At 34.0% G+C, this 25,678-nt stretch overlaps 1 protein-coding gene across 1 annotated transcript; it reads left to right on the top strand.

Annotated features, from left to right (window-relative positions):
- Positions 1 to 222: 222 nt before the first annotated feature.
- LOC125666181 (vasorin-like) lies at positions 223 to 23,681 on the top strand. The gene is made up of 3 exons (XM_056151412.1): positions 223 to 427; positions 22,438 to 22,509; positions 23,592 to 23,681. Exons 1-3 carry the CDS (start codon positions 249 to 251, stop codon positions 23,665 to 23,667), a joined length of 327 nt encoding a protein of 108 aa, XP_056007387.1. The 5' UTR covers positions 223 to 248; the 3' UTR covers positions 23,668 to 23,681.
- The last annotated feature ends 1,997 nt before the right edge of the window (positions 23,682 to 25,678 follow it).

Here is a 25,678-nt window from a genome sequence, read left to right as displayed (position 1 = left end):
GTTCGGGATATACTCGATATTCATTCCTAATGTATATATATATATATATATATATATATATATATATATATATATATATATATATATATATACATATATGCCTGTGCTGACACGAGATCAAATTCCGTGCTCAATGTCCCTGCGTTAGAATCAGAAAATATCCAGCTGTCACATTTAGAAGGAAGGATTGTTGAATAGCTATATTTTGATGAGAGTAGAGATACAACGTTATTCACCACATAGTAACGATGCAGCTGGTGATATGGGCGTTGGTAGTGCTCTATGTGCTTTACAGCCAGGGAACGGACACTTGTCCTGATAAGTGTAGCTGTGAGAAGGCATCCAGCTGTGATGGAACTAACATAAATTGTTACAGAAGTGGACTGACCGGAGTACCGACTGACAATCCCACGGACACATGTTATCTGTAAGTTATTGGAAACATATTAGAAAACAGAACACACATATATATCGAAGTCTATATAGGTGTTATTCAACTATAAAGGTATATGCATACTGTTATTCTACATAATATTAAACAAATATTGTGAAAAGGCAAACGCCTTGTATTTCAAGACACGCATTTTATATCAACAAACTGTGTTGGGATTCATTCACTTCTTTCCACGGTTTCTATCAATTGAGGATGCATTCATACTATCCTTATACGTCATGTGCATGTTCATTTAATATATTTGCCACATGACGATGTGAAGCGTAACAGTTCATACCCTCATGTATGTTCAATTTTCTTTCCTACATTTCTGATCCGCCACGACAGAATCAGGCCTGTTGAGTTTTACGTCATAATAACGACGTTAAAAGAAATATTAAACATCACGTTCTTTATTTTTGACGTTGTTGATTGTGTGCTACATCGATGTGTTTTTTTGTTTTGTTTGGTAATAAAAATGCTCTTTTTAAAATCTTTAAAGCAGAATTGTAAAACTGATATAGAGTCATCAAACTCTTCTAAAAATGTATACACATATTTATATCAGTAACGAATGGAGCTCTGCAATGCGCAATGTCGCGAGATAGAATGTCGTGTCTATGCAACCTAGCATGCCTGTTTCATGGACTTTTGACAAGGACCTCGTATGTACAACTATTGCATGACTTAAATGCAGAAGAAATATATTCACAAATTTTAAAATATACAAATTTTGTATTTTGTTTGACCGGATTTGCTGAAAACGAAAGTAGCAACTTAAATAATGATGTTGAAACGCGGTGCGAAACATGGACTCTCCCATAATGTTATGAGTTCAACTTCTGTTCTAATCAGCATGGCATGATCTACACATCTACGTTCATATTATATAAATATCAATAAGATTATTGCTTTGTTGCATGCGTTTCTGTGAAAGCGTGTAGTATTGTATTAGTTATACAAGGATATCGAGAAAACTATATGCATTGTAATTATGTTTAGTAAAAAAGAACAGTGATAAATATTACCGCATATATCATGTGGTTATGCGAACGCATTACAACCCTACTTTAGAACATGTGCTTTAATCTAATCATACCTGAATAATAATTGAAATATGAAAAATAAGTTGACCATTGTTTGAAAATTTAGATATAACTCTCACGACTTATTGTGAACGTCTATTGTCTATTTACTGCAATCTATCATTATGCTGTTGTCTTTGCGATATGATATTGCACGTATGTAAGTAACGACAACGTTCAGTGTTATATTTATATGCATTCAAACTGCTGGTAAAGTTATGAACATTAATAAAATATTGATGATCCGATAGTGCGATCGAATTCACTATGGACCGGACATATCTGGTGAAACGCATGAACTTATTTTTTCTGATATAAAAATATCACCAGCATAAAGGAATGATGAATGCATCCCGTCACCTTTGTCAAAGTCTGAATAAAAGATATTGCATTCACAAAGAAGTTTCCATTACCCACGTTGAAAAAGAACAAGCTAAACGAATTACTATGTACTAAATTAAATCTATAATTTACGAAAACAAAAGCTTGGAAAACAAATACAGAGTCTTTGAAATTAAAAAGCAATAAATTCACACTAATTTCCATATATACTTTACTATATACATCCTTGTGATGTTTGGGTTTGTATGTTAAACAATCCATGAAATTAAAACAAAACAGTATAGAGATGTTGAACCGTTTTTCTCGTTACATAGCGTAGTTATCAAACATATCGACTCTTTCGAAAAACTGACAATTGTCAATTAATCCACTTTTGAAAACAGAATTACAAAATTCCGCACCCATGCTTGTGTATATTTTGTTTTAGATGGCGTAACTACCCTTAGCACACACATTAACTGTTCGTTCGTACAGGTTTATGACGTCACACGCCGACAATGGGTACATTGAGAGAAGGGAAGTCGTGATAAGAAAGAAGGATGATCCTTGCGAAGTGATTCCCTGCCTCTATGTTTTTTTTAACTCAATTACCGCAAAAGCGGTAATTGCCAGTGCAAAGGAGGGAGGGGACATACATGTATACACATTTGAACCAATCTAGCATTCGAGATTGAAAAAAAAATGAACACTCTCACCCCACCATCCCTCAATATCAATGATATAATAAGATATGAGTGTTTCTATTATCCATTTCAATTGTTATATTTCTGTTTTCAATAGTTTCATTTATGTGCATAAATTTGTAATATGAACAGTCAATTTAATAATTGGTCACGAGGGATTAAATATTGATATTGAATCAAGGTAACTCATTACACTAACATTTCATTTAATAACTAGTTAATACACTTTTTATGAAGTGTGATTTCGCCATCGAAAGAGTGATACATGCTCGCAAATATTTGATGTGATTTTTTGTAATTTTTCCCGGAATTATAAAAATGGGATTTTGTTTGCAAATAAGAGATTGTTATGTCTAAATTTCGTTGCGATTTTAATGAATGATGTGAATATCTAATGGCATATGCCGAAACGATTAAGATATAAATGTTTTGATTTTCTAGAATTGTTTTTGTTATCAAAACTGAAAACGGTATTTGCTAATATTTTTTAAAAATCTACGGATAAAATCTTCAAACAACGTGCCATTTATATAAGATATATGTGGAATAAATATCATCATAAAAAGAAATTTAATCGAAGAAACTAAACTTTAGACATAATCACCAGATTCAAACTGGAGAAAAAAGTACCGATCCTGTTCAAAATTGATAGACATCACTAAAATAATCATACTGTTGCTAAATATATGCACTGCAAGAAATTAATTTTCTTGATAAAGTAGTTTGATTTGTAAACCATTTTGCACTAAGGGAATGCATTTTTTCTGATTACAGTGTTCTCTATGACTACTTTTTTTAATGATTCCGGTCGGGCGATCTTCAAATTACAAAAAAATCGTCTTATTTCTGAATTTTGACTATTTCATTTCAATTTCCTTTTACAATATATTTCTCTGATACATGTATTTTCAAGTTGCCATGTTTTTTGGAAGTCTTTATTCCTAGATTTGAAAAAAAAAACATTCGGAAATAACGTTTTCCATTTCCATAAACATTTCTATTTAAAAAAAATAGAACTGTTATCTGGGTCGTTTATATTATGCCACCAGTTTTGTATTTGTGGTCGTGTGGTATAGATTAGTATTTTTATCATGATTACACACACATTTATCTGTCCCTATGTTTTATTATGGGAGGTATGGCATTGACCATAACTACTATTAATGCAGATAAAATCAATCGTTCCTGTGGTTTTATTATGGGGGGTATGGTAACTACTATTAATACAGATAAAATTACCGATTCCTGTGTTTTCTCGTCGTTCAGATTACAAACAACATTAAGTATGCATTGAAAACGGGGCATTTTCACAAGATCGGCGCCTATCTAGAATCATAAACATGCAGTTTGAACTTGATACGAACGATTTGAAAACACACAAAAATCATATTGTAACAATAAAAATATATATCTATGACAATCAAAAAAAATCAAGCATCTTTAAATAGTATCAATAGAGAACCACAATTACAACATCATCAACAATTATTTCATCGGTATTCATCTTCTTGGGTCCTCAACAATCAACCAGATTGTTATGCGCAAACGTTGGTTTTCTTGCAGCAATGGGACTGAATAAGTCAATCAATATTGAAATATGCGAACGAAGAGATAAGCGGCGGTGCATGGTATGTAACATATGTTTCTGTTGGCTTACACAGTAGCTGCTGGACATGATGGAAACTGAATATGGCGTTCCAATAAGTTAATGCACACATTCTCCACATAGTCTGTAAACATAAATTGACAATCCATTATCGTTTATTTAAAAAAAAAAACTAATTAATCAATATGAATATGAAGTATTTTAATGCATTAAAAGACTTCATTTTCATATTATTGAATGTTATCCAGATTCAATAATTAAAATTAATAGAAGTACAATATGCATTCTAACAACAACAATTAGGTAATGCAATGATGTAGTTTGAATTGCAAAAGAAAATACATGTCGGTATCAGTATGTCATAGTTTGCACATGTGTCTAGATAAGATAGGGGGAGTACCTGTTTAAATTTGTCACAAATGAAACAGATATAACCCTTTTTAGTTTTTATTTGATGATCTTCATTTCTAATTCAAAACTGTACAGATATATTACAAATTATTATCTTAATGCTGCAATACTGTAATATATATTGTAAACATTTCATTTTCAAAAAAAAAACAGGGGGGGGGGTGTAGCCAAAGGAAATGGTGACTTATTTAATTTATAACTAAAAATAATTGACAAGCTCAATAATCCTGGTTTTCCGGTAGCTCATTGCATGTACATTCTAGTTCAATTTCTTTATAATTCCACAGAGGTACCATATTTATGAATTCATACCCACATTATTTTACAACTATAGGGCGTAGACCCTTCACGAATAAAATAAAATAACATTCTTAAATCAAACATATGCCCTATGAGAAATGCATGAGTTACATTATATTTGGAGTTTTGGAAATATAAATAGCCGTGTCCGGGTTCGTGTTCAGATCCGTGTTTGTCCTCATCTAAGTTTTGTAGAATTTATAGGAATCATGAGATTGTTCAATCTTCACTTTTTCATATAGATGAAACGTCGTCGATGGAAGGTAACAATAACGAACAGTGATCGATCTTATAACTCCTATAAGCAAATACAAAATAGAGCGTTGGGAAAACACGGACTCCGGGATATCGATCTAAATGTTGAGTTGTCAATGACGTACTGTAGCATGTTTTAGCAAATGGCAAGAGGTTGAACTGTCTTCTTGAACTTCAGCATTTCGAAAATTCTCTCATCTTGATAAAGATATCATTTGCAAATATGCTTTTTTCGCTAGGTCTGACGTGTTTTACCAGATATTAGGACTTCCTTTACATACTGACTTTAACTTCAAATTCCCCGCATACCTATTAAAAGCAGAGTGCTCATGGCGGATGTGACCGGCGAGCAGGGGTGCTTATTCCTTCTGCTGTGCCAAAGGGTCCGCGTGTCCCCTCCTCTTGTTATTGTTAATTTGAAAATTTATGAAATTCACCACTGTCCGTTATTTTCACCATCCATACACAAGTCAATTGAAACGAAGACCTGACACTGATACGGTTTACACTTGATGTGAAAGATATGCGCTTCTGAATACAACAATCTAAAGCTTATATTTTATCGATCATTACATGAAGCCTCGCAATTTAAGCGGACGATTTATATTGATGAAATACAGGTTGGTATATTGGACAGTTTATCATTCCTTGGAATTTGTACTTGGAATAAACATTGAATGAAGGTTATATCCAAGAGTATCAGAATAATGACTTATAAACGTAAGGAAGTAGAACATAATCGACAACAGATCAATAACCGGCCCTTGGAAACCCTATGGGTGGGGTCAGGTGCCTAAGCGGAATAACCATGATCAGTTGTCCTTTACATCTATATAATGGTGCTGATCGAATGAAAGTCTTAATGTTTCACGTAAAAAAAATAAGGAAAACTGTCCCAGTAGCGTGGCTGATGGCAGATTGTGTGTATAACTGCCTATGGAATACAGAATACAGATTTTTAACAATTTAGACACATTGGCTGTATTGATATTCACAAATAGCTTTCATGTTGTCTTTTTAAACTGGCATTTTGAAAACCAGATAATCCTATCAACGAAGCGTAATCGATGGTGTCCTACATCTTAAATGCAAGGTGAAGATAACGAACAGTGATCAATCCCATAACTCCTATAAGCAATACTAAATAGAGAGTTGGGCAAACATGAACCCCTTGACACACCAGAGGTGGGATCAGGTGCCTTAGAGGAGTAAGCATCCCCTGTCGACCGGTCACACCCGCCGTGAGCCCTATATCCTGTTCAGGTAAACGGTGTTATCCGCAGTCAAAATCAGTGTGCTAAGAACAGCTTAACAATCGGTATGAAACACATCAGACAGCATTTAATCCAATGATAAGTTGTATTCGAGAAACTAGATTGTTATAACCACCACAGAATCTGCGACATGCTGACTTCAATCGAGACTGTTGAAACCCTTTACCATCAATGTGTTTGTTAGTAGCTTACCTCGATTTAAAAACTTACTATACGCAGAACAAACTATTGCATACATTGCACAATCCAGATGTCTTTCGAAGAAAACTTTCACTAGTATATATGTCAAAACATGCTGATCAATCTGTGTCTTTTGGTTGGATTTCTTTATTGATACATTACGATCCATGATTTGATTTGGTCTTACATTAATGCATATTAGTGCATAAATACAAATGTTTTAGATATAATTTCCAACAACCAATTAAAACAAACTAATGTTAAATACGCTTACTTTAATAATGTAGTAACAAAATGCTGATATGTGTTGAAGTAAATTTTTCTGATGCAAGGATGAATATGTGTAGAATAGTTTAATATCCTGGGAAACACTCAGGGGAAAGATTAAGACACAAACCACGTGTTGATTTACTTCTTTATCAAAAGGGAACTAACTGCAAACAGTGAAAAGAATTAACTGAACACCGATCCCGATTACAAATACTACACTCCTCCCTTCTTATTTGACTCACTCAAAATTTTAGCAGAAGTCAATAGATGTTTCACATAATTTTTAGCCAGTCATTATACTTTAACCAGTCCATACCAAAAAAAATTCAAATTTCACAAATCACTGATTTAAACTTCCTCGATCAGTCTTTTGGGTGCATTTTATTCGCGGATAGGGTAACGCCTGGTTGGTGTGATAAGAAAGGACTTGGTTGGACTAGACGGTGTAGTTTCGGCTGATGAAGTGATTGGATTGTCAGTCGGGGACGGCAACTGGTTTTCACCTCTGGATTGTGGAATGCCTTCATGTGCTTCAGAAAGGATGATGCCCTCTGTACGATTTGGTGTTGAGTTGTCAACTATAGTGGAGTCAAAGTTATCGATGTTAGGTCTACCCTGTGGAAGATTTGCTTTACAACTCAGCAAATGATCACTATGGCAGTAGCGTGTGCGGTTGCAAACTTTTACAAAATATGTTAGAGGTTCCATCGCTTTGTAGACATAGGCAGGAATCCACTTCCATTTGCCCGCTTGAATAGTGGTTTCCACTTGTACTTTTTCCAAAGTGTGGAATTTCTGTACTTTGATGCATCCTCTATCATGGTTTTCTTTCATTTTTGTTGATGGTTTTCCACTTGTTTCCCAACACCAGGTTTGATTAGAGACAGACGAGTCTTAAGTTGTCTCTTCATGAAAAGTTTTGCTGCTGCAACTCCTGTAGTAGTATGCGGTGTTACTCTATATAGGTCAGCTAATTTATGTTCAAGGCTCTGCTGCTTCCCATCCACTTCTTCGCATTTTAAAGCCTTCTTGAAGATCTGCACATCTCTCTCCGCGAATCCGTTAGACTGTGGGTGGTAAGGTGGCACTAAGGTGTGCTTTATTCCGTTGTAATTGTAATTAAAAGATTTATATAGCGCCCTATCAACATTAGTTCTCTAAAGCGCTTTACAAATGTGAAAGAAAAGATAATATAAAATCGATGTGCACATACATGTGAATGAAATATGCATAGTGTCAGAATTAAAATGCATAAATATTGTTATTAATATATAGTGATATGATATGATTACCCTAATAACATATGAAACAATTTAAAACAACCCTTAGGAATAATTAAATACATAAAAAGGACATAGGCATAATGACAAACTCCTTAAATTCAGTAGATGTGAATTGTGTCCCATTATCGCTTACTATCTCTTCAGGTAGTCCGGTTGATGTAAACAACATTCTGAGCTTGTCAATTGTCATTGAGCTTGTCATGGACCTCACTGGATTTGCCTTTATCCACTTGGAGTAGCTATCGGATACAATGAGTAAGGATTGACCCTTGTAGTCAGCATAGTCTATGTGTATCCTCTGAAATGGTCGGGTAGCCCAGATCCAGAGATGTAGTGGTGCTGACCTTGGACTCTTTATAACGGACATGCATGATGGATATTTCTCGACACTCTCCTCCCTATCTAGATTTCACCACCATATATATCCCCTAGCTAGTGACTTCATCCTGCACATTCCCAAATTTTCCTCATGAAGTTCCTCAATTAAACGCTTTCTGAGAGCCTCCAGAATCACGACTCGGATCCCCCATAACACTACTCTTTGTTCCACATTCAGAGAATTTTTCCCCTCAAAGAATGGTTGAAGTTCTGGATCTGTATTGTGATCGGGCCATCCCGTTAAGGTGAGTTCATCCACCTTGGGTAAAACAGTCTATTTTTGTTGCTTGGCAATGTCAGTGTTTGAAATAGGAAGCTCCCTATCATTCAGTTCAGAGAAGTAGACTTCTTCATAATCATCACGACATTGTTCATCATGAATTGGAAGTCTTGATAACGAATCACAGTTCCCATGTTCCTGTGACGATCGATACGGTATCTGATACTGGTATCCAGATAGCGTGAGAACCCATCTCTGCATTCTAGCAGCAGCTAAGGTTGGCACACCATTATTTGGCCCAAAAATGGTGACTAATGGCTTGTGGTCTGTGATGAGAGTAAACATCCTTCCATACAGCTATTTGTGGAATTTTTTTCACCCCGAATATGATAGACAAGGCCTTTTTTTCCACTTGAGCATAGTTACGTTCACTGGAATTCAACGTCCTTGAAGCGAAAGCAATTGGCCTTTCCGAACCATCCTCCATGATGTGAGACACTACAGCTCCGAGGCCATATGCTGACGAATCACATACTAGACGAAGATGTTTGTTCATGTCATAAAAAACAACAACTTTCCTTTTGTAATAATCTGGTTGCTGTTCTGAATTCTCCTTTCACACTCATCTGTCCACAACTAGTTTCCCCCCTTTTTCAGCAGCTGATATAGGGGCTGTAGAACAGTGCTTAAATTGGGTAGAAATGCTCCATACTAGTTCAGAAGTCCTAAATATGTTTTAACTCCCTTTACATTTGTGGGTCTGGGAGCATCACGTATAACAGCAATATTCTCATCTGTTGGATGTATCCCTTGTTTATCCATCAGAAATCCCATGTATGTCACTTGATCTGCCATGAAGATGCACTTATCCTTCCGCATTGTTATGTTGTGCTCACGAAGACGATGAAATACTTCTTGGATGGTCTTGAGATGAGACTCATCATCTGGAGCTGTGATCAGGATGTCATCAATTCGACACACCACGTATGGAAGTCCACTTAAAATGTTGTCCATTGCACCTTGGAAAATGGAACTTGTTGAGCTAACCCCGTAAGCCAGTCTGTGATACCGATAAAGTCCTAAGTGAGTGTTCACTGTTTGGTACTCCTCTGAGTCACTACTTAGCTCCAACTGTGAATACGCCTGTCGTAGATCAAGTTTCGTGAACTTCTGTCCTTCCGCTAGAGTCACAAACATATCATCCGTGTTTGGAAGGGGATATTGTTCTTCGTTGGTGACTCGATTGACTATGACTTTGTAGTCACCGCAAAGCCGCACTGATTTGTCAGGTTTAGGGACTACCACTATGGGTACTGCCCACTCACTCGATTTTACAGGGTAGATCACTCCTCTTTTTCTAGTTTCTTTGATTTTTCCTTAAGAGCGTAAGGAACTGGACGAGCCTTACAAAATACCGGTTTCCACTGTTCTTTGATCCTTATTTCAGCCTTGAAATTTCTGATCGGATCTTGATTCTCTTCGAACAGATCCTGATATTCCCTCTGTAAGGTTTCTACTGACCAACTTGTCACTGAGAATATGTTTTCCCACTTAAGTTTTATATTCGTCAACCAATCCCTTCCGAGAAGACAGGGTTGATTTCCTTTCATCACGAGAAGCAACAATCTAGGCACGCACTTTTCACCATAGATGACAGTCATCTTAAATTCACCTAGAATTGAGATTTCCTCCTTGGTGTAAGATCTAAGCAATGTTGACGACTTCTTGAAATTATAATCAGAAAACATGCTTCTGTAGACCGCTTCATTTACTATGGTTCTGGCATGATCAGATCTGGAGTTCCCATTCACAAACCAAGTTGACTTTTCATTGCATTCCTTTTCACGCTTGCATTTCTTGGCTAAATGTCCAATTTTGTCACACTTGAAGCATTTTGAGTTCTTAAATTTGCACGCATCTGCATCATGTTTGCCACCACAGCGGAAGCATTGTCTTACTGTAACTGAGGGCTTTGAGTCCTTCCCTTTTTTGTCATTCCAATGATTTTGCTTTGATCTCACATAATGAACCTGTGTGGTATTATCTGTAAAGGACAATGTACCTTTTTTTGCAGTTTCCATTACTGTAGCTATTCGCACTGCTTTCTCGAAAGAACCTGATTCACAAACCCAAAAATATTGCCCTTAAAATTTATAAAAATGAAAGTAAATGTTGAATACGAGTATTGGTGTTATAAATATGTATCAGAATCCGGAGTTTAAAACAGCATGTTAGATTTTTAAAAATAGAAGCACAACTAAAGCTGTATACATACTAGGACCGGATATGGTACCGTATTTTTGTCATTTGTCACCAAAAACTGGTTATTTTGTTAAGTGTTTGCCATACTGGTTCCATCTCGCCCAAAATATTTAAAGCATTTTTATAATATACACCTTTTCAATTGACCATAAATGCAAAATTATTTTAGGGCGAGCTAGGAGCACTATTTTTATTTTTCAAAAAACGATATTCTGGATTGCTGAAATATATTACGGTTATAATGCGCTGGTGGTGGTAAACTTGAATTTTACAGAAAATATGGCTGGTTTAAGTATCTTATGGAGAAGGAAACTACGTTTTTTTATTTCGTGTCATGTACATAGGTCATTTTAGTTCGGTGGTTATTTTTAAAGCAAGGGAAATTCCCTCACCTAATAATAATTTTCGGTTGCAGCTTATTTTGCCCTTTTACTATAGATGTTCATTTTCAAAACCTAGTTGTTTTCATCTTTTAAAGTCGTTCACAATACATCTTCATTGCATCGTTGCTTAAAAACTGTGTACAATTTTGGTAGTTTTACATTACTATCATAAACATTATCTTTGAACGAAACGACAATTACCGAAACTGTAGGCCTAGTGACTAAATTGAACATGGCGCGGCGTCTTCTTTCAGTTTGGAATATCTGAAGATATTCAGGCTTCACGCAAGTATTCTTGTATGGTACAGATATCATATCTAATAATTTTTGCTATATTTATTTTATAAAATTGTTACTACGCAGCTTTAGACAGTCAACATTCGAAATAACTTTTATTTAACCTAACTTTACGTACATTGGGAGCAAGTCCTTCTTTGATTTACAGTACGTCCACGTTTCGGGCTGAATATTAGCATGACCTGATCAGGCAAAAAGGAATTCAAAATAACGGATTTAAACTACAATATGACTTACCATACAGGTAGCATGCAGCATTGCCGCCAGTTAAATCCGACACAGTAAATTATGTAAGCAATTCATAGATATATAGCGATTCACATGTTATCGATGGGACATGACGTCATATGTTGCAAGACATTCATGACGCATTTTATGCTTCGATAGGCGGATCAAGTAACCCCCATATGAAAATACTCGATATACCGTTTTTTTTATTATTATTTCACTTATGATATCGTTGTACATATCACGAGTTGTATTTTTATTTTTTATTTTTATGCAATTACTTGTAAACAAAGACTGCGTTTTGCTTGTTGTTGGAGAGGGGGGGGGGTAAGACAATGCATTATTTATTGTGCATGTTTAATTCCGCTGATTTTCAATTCCATGGCCTAGTTCGAAGGTCTATCAACGTATCAGTGTTCCATTTTCCAATGTAAAATTAGAAAAGGAAAAATAGTGTCGTCTTGGTTGGCAAGGAGATGTGTCCCCATGCCAAGTTACATTTATACAATATAAACAAATATTTTTTTTTCAGCGTGCTAAACAAATCAAATTGCGTGATACAAGTAAAATTAAATTATGACAGACGGACTGAATGCTATATTATATATGTTTTGCCAATTAATAAACTGGGCATGTGTTTTGCTAATAAATATATCTTAATTTTATAATCCAGCGTACAATAGCAACATAAATTGTGCTTAAATTGTCCAATCTTCAAAACCTTAAAGTCTGTACATGTGTGTGGTGGCGGTGATATGTGGTGGTCTTCATCCACTCAAACTGTCAAAATCCCCCTCCCAAATTCAATTTCTTTAATTGTGCAGTGGATAGATCGCCACATGGACCCATCCAAGTCTACTGTAAGGATGTTTTAATATCTTGGTTTCAAATGCAATTAGTTCACACACAAAATATATAGACAGCATTATTTGGCGATTTGCATTTTAGTTACTTCTATTCATACACGCTATACAACAGTTCTGAATCTATAACTTCGTGAGAGAGAGAGAGAGAGAGAGAGAGAGAGAGAGAGAGAGAGAGAGAGCATCAATAATTGTATTCAGGTACGGGAAGTTTAATCAAATCTTAAATGTACAGTAATATTCTTATTAATTAACCATTCCACTTCATTCTGATCTATTTAATTTCCCTTTCTTTCATGTTAAATTATTCGGCTGGCGCGAGTTAGGACTGCCCCCATCCCTTTTTTAAACCGATGTTACGTGCCTACCTATCTAACGCCCTCTCAGTCAAAAATGAAATATATTACTACAACTTCATTGGATTTACTAGATTTTTTTTTACCACCGAAATACATGTTTATACAGGCGGATAATGTAGGCATTTTTTAAATTATTTTTTCCATCTTCGATGGCAAAATGTATTCAGTCCACGAAGAGCAGAATGGACCCAAAACCCATGCCAAGCGAATATGATTTTTACCCCCGTTTTCGGGTATTATAACTGACCAACAAATTGTATGTTTTATAACTTTCATTCAGAAGATGGGTAAGTTCGTTAGGCACCGAATAAAAAAAAATCGTCCGCATTCTTATTTCAATCGCGTTGTCAACTGTACACTTTTTATATTTCTACACTACCTGTAAACATGTAGACAGCGGGTCTAAATCATATAATATTCTTAATTACAATAAAAATTATACATTAAAAGACATGTGGTGCACTAATATAAATGTCAATCTTTTAAAATAATCGCACAAATAAACCAATGCTTTTACTTGTCATTTTATGGTCCACATTTCTTTGAGCTGCTATAAGTCATGCTATTTAACAAATTGAAATCAATACCAATGTATACCATGTGATATTCGTTTGTTCATTTTCAAAGTCAAATGATCCTTCTTTTATTTGGTGAATTCGTGCTGCTCGTGATGTGAACCAATGTGCCGACTAACAAGTACAGGTGTTTGTGTACGGAATGTCGAGAATTTGGGTGTTTCATAAAGGTGTGCACGTTTGCTTGGAAGTCTGCATACGGATATATATCAATATCTTGATATATCTATATACAAGAAATAATCCCGATTTACAAACATGTTGAGGTTTCTACTTAGAGATAATTAAAATCCATTTAGCGACACTGTCCACTCTGTATCTGCTTCAAACATATAAACGTGAAAAGTTAATACAGAACGGACGTCATAAGTTAAGGGTAATTAAGATGAATTGTTTCGAATAGCAAACTCCAACACGTAAACAATTTAAGTAAGTTATGGAATCAGTATGATAATTCTTTAAAGATAGACAGTGAAGGTACATTTTTTAAAATTAAATTACTATTTTAAATTTACAATAATATATATCATTAAATGATATGAATATATACAAGTTGCCGTTTTATACGTTTTAATTTTCACCCACTAAGATTTCGCTTAGTATTTTTTTCACACGATGGTGCACGGTGACACAAAGGAGGCACATATGTCAGATATCCGTGGACTTAAAGGTCTACCTCGCTCAGAAAATTGATACTTCAGAGGTGTCGACAATTTTAAAGGTCCACCGTGTTTTGTTTTAAAAAAAATAGTTTTAAAAATCCATTTTTGTAATTAGTTATTATAATTACTCAAGTTTAACTAAAATTATACAGTTGTCTCTCTTTTTTTTATCCTCAATTATATCAATTTTAATGGAAGTTGATACATATAGATATATGTAACTTGAAAAAATAAACTCGTTTATGACATAGAAGGTAAAACAATACTATTTGCTGTGGTCCTTTCACTGCAAGAATTTTAATTTTTGATCACGATTTTTCAATTATGTCCAATAAAGCGGGGAAAAATTGTAGTGTTATGTAGTGGGGGGGGGGGTGCAATATATCACAAATTTAAACATCTTGATAGAAATATACCTTGTATTTTAACAGTTGTGATTTACAACCAGAATAAGCCTAGAAAATATATATTAACCTATGCGTCCATTTTTTGTGTATTACACTGTGATTCTCATAACGTCAACATCATGACGTTACATAATTTTTCTGTTGAAAAACAACACAAAGTTTAAACGACTGTAAAACGAAAACTAGAAAAGATATAGTTATAAAATAAATTGTTCTATAATCTATAAATCCTAGAGGATCAACTGAGAAAGTGTCATTTATTTTGGCGAAAAGGCCAATTTTAGTACTTTGTGGGTCTAGTTCTTTAGATCTGCTTCTGACAGTAACTTCCTTTGAACTGCTTCTGATTTTAGTCCACACATCAGAATGTCGTTAAGTGCTTCTTTCAGGAATTCTCCAAATTCACAGTACTTTGACAAGTTTGTATTAACTCGCACACATACTCATTTACAGTCTCACCTTCTCTTCGGTTTATTTTGCTGAATTTGAAGCGTTCTGAGATCACTAATGGTTTGGGCATGTAATATTCGGTGAGGGTTTTAACGATGTCTCCTTGAATGACTTGTCTTTCGACAGATCAGGTTGTAATATTTTTTACCACACCGTACGTCGTTGGTCCCACTACCGATAGAAATACTACTACCTTTTTTCTCATCCTTTACTTCATTGGCCACGAAATACTTCTCCATCCTGTCCACGTAGTTCACGAATGTCTCTTTGCTGTCGCTAAATTCTCCGAGTTTCCCGATATGCGCCATTTTATTTATGCATAAATGTCACCGACACTTTTATGCCTCAAAATAAACAAAATGTCCACCTCGTCGCCACTGTAATGTTCTGGGAAACACTCAGGAGAAAGATTAAGACACAAACCACGTGTTGATTTAATTCTTTATCGAACGGGAACTAACTGCAAACAGTAAAAAGAATTAATTGAACACCGATCCCGATTACAAATACTACAAATATGAAATACTTTATCACAATTAGCACTTGGTACAGAACCTGAAGCGTACTACTACACCAGTGGGACAGTGAAGGAACGATAAACGATTTGGGAATGAATGGCTTTGTTTAGGGAACGAACACTAAACGATGTTAACAAAACGATTGCCGATCAGAACTGAATCAAGGACGGAACGCTTTCAGGTGGAACGCGAACAGTTTTGTTCGGGAGTGGAACACTTTAGGTCAAAATAGGAAAGAACGGTTTGGCTTCTATTTCGAATTATCTCGAGTCATTATGGCCCTTTTTAAACGAAGGTTGAATATAACTAACAGTGATCAATCCCATAACTCCTATAAGTAATACAAAACAGATAGGTGTGCAAATATGGACCCCTGTGCAAACCAGAGGTGAGGCCAGGTGCCTAGGAGAAGTAAACATCTTCTGTCAACTGGTTACACCTGCCGTGGGCCTTGCATCCCAATCAGGTAAACGGAGTTATCCGCAGTCAAAATCAGTGTACCAAGAACAATCTAACAATTGGTATGAAACACGTCAGACAACCTTTGACCCAATGGTACAGAGACATTCTTATAGAAAGAAAAAAGACAAAAAACCAGGACATTAACAGTTCACTAAATAAGTTATTTGAGAATGCTGACATTCTAAAATGGGGAAATTCTGATGAAAGTAAATTGAAACATGAATTGCAATTATACATATATATTCTTAGCAAAGCTCAAATAGTTACTTATATATACCGTCATTCATACTTTACTGAGGTCATCGCAGGACTGATTGTGATACAAGTGTCACAGTATAACTAAAATAACGCCAGTAGTTTCTTGACACAACTCTAAAATAGCTATCAGTAGTATCACTGCATATATATTTTAAAAAATAATTCAGTTTCTACATATATTGATTTATTTTTTGATGATTCAAGTAGTGGTTGGTACTTGTAAGTTCGAAAGACTGTGTTAAATTGCATCGATGACTCATTCATATTTCTTTAAAAATGTTGGTACATATAATCACAATCTAGTAGGTCTAATAGAGGAGGTTGGAACTAGATATCATTTCTTGAAATATGACATTTTCGTTAACGATATTTTTCACTTGGAATATGAGAGTATGTAAGACTTTATAACAGCAAGTGTCTTCAGTTATTGATAGAAAAACTACAAGAAGTAACCCCTTCATGCTGTTCGCATTGCTTGATGTGTAAATTTCAAATTTACGCTATTTTTTAAAATAATCTTTGTGTAAGATGTTCCTACTAAATGGATTATAGTCAATATTTATTGACGGACCAATGTACGATGTATACAACGATTGTGCATCTAGCATGATACCAGTCGTGTATTTAAAATTGAATAATCTTCAAATTCACCACTTTAGATTGAAATTTGTACGCTAATGATATTTTGAAAAAAAATAATGTTGACAAACATGGCTTAGTAGGGAGGTACACGCCCGTATTGTTTCAATATTTGTGCTGAATTCATTGAAAGTACATGTATGTTTGATATCCAATTGATACTCAAATAAATCCAGTTATGACACTGAAGACACGGGGATGCTAGATGTGTTAAGGGAGCTAATTACACCGGAGAAATGTAGTTCGTGTCAACTGATGCGTATGGGAGTACACCGTTGTTTTAGCAACCCATAGTTTCTTAATTCACATCCATGCTTTCCGTCTTGGGGTGGCTGAAATATTGTCAAAATGGCGTAAAACCCTAATCAATAAATTAATTCACGATTCAAGATAACAGGAGTTGATAATATACCAAGTCAATGATTCATTTCATTTGTTCCAACAATTGCATCAAGAGTAATCATTCTTGATCAATTTCAGACTGAGCATGTCATTTGAAATTTTGCTAGTCTCGAAATTCCTTTGCTATCCGACCCGGAATAAAAACTCTCTACTACATATCGGTTTTGTTCTTTTCATTAAGAAATTCATTTTGTCTTCTTGATTTCCGACAGAATTTCGTGTTGAAGTGCAATGACTCGATAATGGTAGGTGAGGTCCGAAATTCCATGCAGGAATGAACGGTTTGAGGAAACGAACATATCGCAAACGAAGAGTTTTAAATTACCTGAAACGTTCAAGTTTATCTCTTTGTGTGCTCTACGTACGTTCAGCATGCGCTCGCCGTTCACGGTTTTGGGGATCAATTTTGATGGAGAGGCAAACATGAAAAAAAGAACGCGTGCATAAGAGTGGAAGAGAGACTTCCTTTTCTTTTCAGAAATGTAATAATGAAGTAGAAAATGCCTGGATTATCAACTGTGAAAATTCAAAGAAAACTCGAGGAAATGCTCTTTGCATCAAAATCGGTGCCTATCAATTTTTTTCCAAGGGGAGGGAGATTAATTCGGCTTCTCAAAAAGTATTGACAAGGATTTAATCAAAGAAAAAATATCAAGGAATTTCATGCGATTTTCAAAATTTAGATTTTTAGAGTGATGGGGTAGATTAGAGATCGTGTTTAGCTATTATAGTTCTGAATGAGAGATGGGAATATAAGAGCATGTCGGTTGGAAGTGCTGCGAATGACGACTGCTGGTGTAAGTACAAAACAAGGCAGTTTCAGTTAATCAACATAGTCACACAAACAGATGCGATTTCAGTTTCAGTTTCAGTTAATCAACACCCTCACACACACATAGATACATATTTTGCATTATCGAATTCGGGCAAAAACAATCCCGCCCTTTGTAATTGAAAAAAACACGATATCACACTTTAATGTACATGTCTGCCTAAATGTCATTTAACACTGGTTTGATAAATATTTTACGCCTATATCTATGGTAGACATTGTTCATAAATGTATTAACTGCTTTCGCCAAACATGAAACATTTGGGTTTTTTTGTCTCTCAGTACAAAGATGTAATTGTTTTTCTTGTACATTTTTGTATTTGCCATACAAATAATACATTCTTTAAACATTCTCGAGTAGTTCAATACAGTAGTTAGTTTTGTTCGCCTTCAATATATACACATATTAAACGATGTAAATGCAATCCTTGGCCTCACTAATGCTAATAGTCATACATTTTGCATGAACATAAATCATGGGATCACTGCTTCGGTTTGATATAGTTCCGATAAAGTGAATGACACAAAAGCTGAATGTTTAATCTATGTAGGAAGTGAAGTTTTATATCGTTTATGAGCGTGGAGGTGTTAACACAGGGTACATATACAGCCCGTGATGTTTGGCATACAGTGCATCTACATGTACATTGTATCTTGACTCACTATGTGGGTGTTTGTTAATTGCATGCATCCCAAACGACCGCGCTCGTAAAGTTTGAAGTCATACAAAAACACCTGTAAATTGTGGACGTTCCTACAGTTTTAGGTACCAAAGTGTATTTTCCCCACATATATTGTGCATTGAAAATAAATACCTTGCAGCATCAGTCACAATCTAAAACTATCCCGAAATGACGCATCAATTTTAATGATTTTTTATGAAAAGGTCAAGCATTTTAAATATCATGTATTATAGAATATCATTTGAAACATGCATTTCCCCCTCTTTTTCCATGAAAACATGTACATGCATCTGTAGATGTAATATTGTACACAATGTACACATGAAATTTGCTTTTTGTATGATTGCTACGTGAACTGGTGTGGCATCTGCGATCATTTCCTGAGAGATGTACATTCAGTACCTTTACAGAAATGTACTACGCTTTGTTTACACTAAACATATTCAAAACTGTAGAACATGCAGTTTCCGTATTCTGGAATATTTTATTATATATCCATTGATTAAAAGACTAATTATCACAACTGTATTTTACACAGATTTGCTGTTAATTTCCCATTTTGTAATCAGAAGATGAACATTTTCAATATAATGGTTTTCAGTTTTAGATATATTTTGATATTCAATTCAATGGAATAGAAGAATATGAGTTATGGTAGCTTTAAAAAAAAAACTTTACAAATAACGATACATTGCTGAATGGGGTAAATGTTTTACCAAGCCCCTTTCTTTGCTCCTTGCGAAAATATTTACAGCTGTAAAATAGAAAATACAACATACTGTGTCACAACATATGCCAGATATAGTGTATATCAAATGTGGATTTTAAAACATTTTAAGATTTCATTTAGATTTCGAATCACAAAACTTTTCTCAAACCCACAATATCAAACCGTATAACTTTTCAATATTTTAAACAACCACTCACCACGATAAAATAAATATTATACTGAAAGATATCAAGGATAATTGTTTCGTTAGCAAATATTGAAAGATGAAATTTTTGTATCAAGTGATCAGTCATCCAAAACATTACTGTGTTAACTATCACTCTTATTCCAAACACAAATACTCTGAAGTTAGAATAAAACATTGTGTAGTACCTCATCGGTAATGTATTTCTACCCTTCGATGATCAGGTCTTCCAACAGTCTGCTATAGTTTCCATGGGTATGGATTGTGTTCCGTTTTTATATGACCTGTTTTCATATACTTTTGAAGCATAGTTCTATCAAAAGATTCTGTACGAGAAGAAAAATATCTTTCTGTTGAATCAAACTCAACATCTTGATATACCAATGACGTTTTATCTATCAAAATACTCATTTTCATTCATATATCGATTCGGTATATCCCTGTGATTTTGAAGGGAAAAAGGACACCAAAGAGGCCACATCTGCTTCGCACTTAATATTTTATTGAAAATATTTATTATCGGGGAGACTAACAATTGGAGCTTATGACAAATGCGATGAGTTTAACTTCTCCATCGTTAGCTTCCGATATTTATGTAGCAATAATGTGCATGGTACATTTATCGTCTAATGTTGAGTAAAGAATCATTTTATAATTTAAAATAAGGTCGGTAATTATGTCAGTAGTACATCTTTCGGTATTGGGCCATATTTGTCAGCAAATGTGTATAAAAAGGTTTGCAAACCGTATATCTGTTTGATTGAGAATGATAGTGTGGAAAGCTGTTTGTCAATGATAAATTCCAGACCAAATTCACAATCAGCAGAAAAAGTTGTGATGTGATCAATCACTTAGGATACATAGATGACCTAACCATATAATGATATAGTATTGCTACATACATGTAAATATAGGAAGGTGATAAAGTAGAACCTGACATTATCCCATTTGCCATTGGGTTGATGCATTTGTTTACCATACAACTAATTTGAAATATTTTGTGGGTTTTTTTTTATTTCAAGTTGACAAAATATATCTAAATAACATATGAATGGAAAATATTCTCTTTATAAAAAAGATAAACCATCGTTGATGGATATTATTCTTGTGTTTAACCGTATTTAGTGTAAAAACCATTCTCTAGAATATTGATTCAGTTTACAGAATAAAGTATTTCATCATTGTAGCTTTGATCAATTAAGACTAATTATGATTTTTTTTACGATTCGGATGCATGGATAGCAATCAAATAACAGGATTATCGAATGGATTATTTGATGCATTCACGGATCTAAAAGCACTATACATATGTCTATATGTATACAACGTATTTCTATATCAAATGAATCATGTTAATGAGAGTAATTGTAGGAAAGCTGTATTGCCTTGAAAACTTTTTCGATATATTTACGTCATCATGACAATGACACAAAAAATCTTGAGTAAAACTGAAAAATTAATAGAGAACCAATCTTACGTATCTTGATATCTGTTGAAATATGTATCCACATATTGTTGTGAATTATGTTATGAATGAAAAGGTGAATATAACAAAGAGTGATCGATCTTATGACTCCGATATATCTTCTGTCTTCTTGGTGTTTATCAAGCTGAATAGTATGACATATCTTTAGTGAACTACATGTGTAGACAAAATTAATGCGCTTCCTAAATTGTATTTGATATATTGTCAGTTTAAGACGTCCTTTTTGTGATGAAATTGTATAAAAAAAATATTTGAAGTATGAACTGCGAAAAAAATCTTTTAAATCTGACCGCGTGTTAATCGAGTAAAGCCTGGAGAAATATATTCTGTCAAAATGACTACATATTCCGAGAACAGTTGATAGACATTAACTCCTAAAACCATAAAATACATTGATGAAATTACTATCGAAATAGTATAATGTTGAGTACAACAATATTTTATAGTTTGAAATAAACACAGAATATAAATAAATATAACCTTTTTCAATATGGGAACATTTTAAACACATTTTTATATACATTATTGAAATGTTACTTTCTATTTATTTAAAACTTGTTTTCAATTAGCGCAAACTTAGAAATGAAATTGATTATAACAAGAAAATGCAGTTTTGAATTAAGGCAAATGAGATTTATTGATATGATAACCAGGTGATAATGGAATATCACTATATGTATATAGGAATCTGACGTTTGAGAACTTGAATTTACCGCATTTGTCAAAAAGTTGATGTGTTCGCACACCAATGTTAACATCTCCCTTCTGTAAAGAAAAAAAAAGATCTAAATATAAAACAAATGTGGAGAATTATGTGGTATTATTATCTTGATTTGACTGGATAATTTGTAATAAACATATAATTTGAAATGTTTGTTAGAAAATAAAAAAAACTGTTGTTGATGGATGTAATTTCCGTTTTTAAAGCCACATTCATTGTCATCACCATTTCCGTGCATTCTGAGTTTACAGAATAGTATATTCCAGCATTGCAGCGTTGATCAACTAAGCTTAATCGGGAAATATTTATGATTCAGAAACCTGTGGGAGAATAAAATAACAACGTTACCGAATGGAATATTTGATGCACTGACGAGTCTGGAGACATTGTAAGTATATCTATAAATTACCAATTATTTGTATGACAAGTCAATAATGTCAATGAGAGGGATTATACGAACAGTGTATCAATATGAAAATATCCCCCTGACAATGATATAACATTTCTCATAAAACATTAAATCACTCACTTGTAATACAATGATTAATCATCCCATGAATAATTATAGTGCAGTTAATGTCGTATGTACAATTGATGATGCATCTGAGATATCGATAAGGCATATTGTGTGATAACTTAACTTAGATGAAGAGGTGAAGATACCGAATCTGTGATCACTAAACAAGTGTGGATAATAAACAGTCATTGATTATATATAAGTTCTATATACAATACAAAATCAGGAGAAGGGTAAACACGGACCTCTGGTAATACCACAGGCTGGTTTGAGTATTATCACTGGAACAAGAAACCATGTAAAATAGAAACATTTGTTATTAGTATCGTAAATAATCATCTTCTTGGTGAAATTGACTAACATAGTGATGCTGCTTTAAAAATACCAATCTTCCTATGCAAAATAAACTTAAAAAACAACAAACAACTACAAATCAAAAAAAAAATTCTGCCTACAAAAAATAATGATAAATAAATAAAAATTAATTGTTGATCAAATAGGGTCCGGACACATGCAATCTGTCAAAATAAATACTTATTCTGAGAATATTTGATAGGCCACCTTTCATACAAGCACAATACACATTTGTGAAAAAAAAATCAACATATTATGAAGTCAAGTACATCCTTTCCTACTTTGAGACAAAGTTCGTAAATATAAGCCTGTTTAACATGTGGACACATTTTAAGCACATTTGCATGAATGATATTGCAAACTTTATATTCTTTTCGTCTATTTTCTTTTGTTTGGAAACTTGTTTTGAATTAGTGCGAAATTAGAAACTAAATTTATCATGAGCGGACAATGCAGTTTTGAATTAAATCTATTGGGATATATTGGTATGACAACCAGGTGATAATGGGATAAACTACACTTTAGATTTACAGAATAATATATTCCAGTATTGTAGCGTTGATCAACTAAGCTTAATCGGGAAATATTTATAAATTCAGAGACCTGGAGTCAAATGAAATAACAACGTTACCAAATGGAATATTTGATGCACTGACGAGTCTGCAGACATTGTAAGTATATCTATAAAATACCAATTATCTGTATGACAAGTTAATAATGTGAATGACAGGGATTATACACGTTATGTCGTATTCGCCATTGATAGTGCATCTGATATATCGATAAGGCATACTGTGTGATGACTTAACTTAGATGAAGAGGACAAAATACCGAATATGTGATCACTAAGCAAGTGTAGATAATAAACAGTGATGGATTTTATAAGTTCTATATACAATACAAAATCAAGAGAAGGGTAAACATGGATCTCTGGTAATACCACAGGTTGATCTTGAGTATTATCACTGGAACAAGAAACCATGTAAAATAAAAACATTTATTACTAGTATCGTAAATAATAATGTTCTTGGTGAGCTTGAGTTACATCTTGGTAACGGTTTAAAAATACTAGTCTTCCTATGCAAAATTAACTTAAACCTCAAGAAACAACTACAAATGGAACATTAAGCTATTAACAAAAGAATGGTAAATAAATACAACTCAATTATTTATCAAGTAAAGTTTGGATGCATGTATTCTGTCAAAGTACATACTTATGATGAGAATATTTGATAGGCCACCTTTCATACAATCACTTAGTACACTTGTGAAAATACTAGCAAAATATTATGAAGTCAAGTACATCCTTTCCTAGTTTAAGGTAAAGTCGGTTGATATAAGCCTTTTTAATATGCAGACACATTTTAAGCACATTTGCATAAATAATATTGCAAACGTTATATCCTTTTCGTCTAAAATTTTAGTTTGATTACTTGTTTTGAATCAGTGCGAAATTAGAAACCAAATGTATCATGAGTTATACTGTGTGATTACTTAGCTGAGATGAAGAGGTTAAGAGACCGAACGGTGATCAATGAACAAGTGAACATAATCAATTGTGATGAATTTTATAAATTCCACATGCAAGGTGAAGATAACGAACAGTGATCAATCTCATAACTAATCTATAACCAATACAAAATTGATAGTTGGGCAAACACGGACCCCTAGACACAATACAGGTTGGATCAGGTGTCTAAGATGAGTACGCATCCCCTGTTGAACGGTCACACCCGCCTTGAGCCCTATATCCTGATCAGGTAAATGGAATTATCCGCAGTGAAAATCAGTGTGCCAAGAACGGCTTAATATATACAATACAAAATTTAAAGAATTTTACAACACAAGTCTTGTTTCCTTTTCCTAATCTCATTATCGCTACTGAATATCAGAACACAAGGTTTGGAAAATAAAACAATCCCTATCAGCTCATACAAAGATATTAAAGGGTACGGAACTTCAACTACATCTAAATACATATGAAGCACGTGTGTCTTGCTGTATACAGCTAGAAAATCGTCAACATTTGGATAAATATCTATCTTTTTTTTTATTTTAACACTTAACGCATTCCAAAAGACGCACGAACATTTCAAATATTTTTTTTAATATACATATTGCAGAATAATCATCCTCATCTTGCCTTGAGCGACCTTTAGATGAACTTCCCTTTACTTGTATTAGTATCATGTATACTCTATGTATTCTTAGTTTAAAATTTGTAATATAAATTAACATATTTTGACAAATTTGAATATATGTATTCAGTTTAGAAATTTCATTCTGCAGGAAACCTTAGGTCCTAAAGCTGGATTAAGACAATATTATGGTGAATTCTTGTCAGGGTCACTCATGAACTCTAAATTGCCTACTTAACACCGACGATTTCTAACTATTCGTTTATACGTCCCATAACACAAAATATCTTTGGTACGATTTACGACAGTCTCCTCCGTAGCATGATATCACTACTCTGACGGTGTAGGACACGGTCCTCATCATGTTGTGTTGCCGTCTGCACAAACATTCTGTGTTTGTCCTACATATCAATTATATCACTAGATGTACGTACCGTATTGACGATTTGAGCACTTGTAATTCAGCGTCACTATCAGTGTCATTTCTCTTTTGCTTGCATCTTCTTTAGAGCCAATATTTAAGAATATTTTACCTTAAGTGTCTTGTA

The sequence above is a fragment of the Ostrea edulis genome, chromosome 10 (genome assembly GCF_947568905.1).
Source record: "Ostrea edulis chromosome 10, xbOstEdul1.1, whole genome shotgun sequence".
Lineage (NCBI taxonomy): Eukaryota > Metazoa > Mollusca > Bivalvia > Ostreida > Ostreidae > Ostrea > Ostrea edulis.
This window is presented reverse-complemented; position numbering and strand designations above follow the sequence as displayed.

Excerpts from the sequence above, each read along its gene's own strand:
- LOC125666181 (XM_056151412.1), top strand. The coding sequence starts at position 249 with ATGCAGCTGGTGATATGGGCGTTGGTAGTGCTCTATGTGCTTTACAGC. Across the intron at positions 428-22,437 it reads CCCACGGACACATGTTATCT|AAACCTGTGGGAGAATAAAA; the intron begins GTAAGTTATTGG and ends TTTATGATTCAG. Across the intron at positions 22,510-23,591 it reads CTGACGAGTCTGGAGACATT|AGACCTGGAGTCAAATGAAA; the intron begins GTAAGTATATCT and ends TTATAAATTCAG.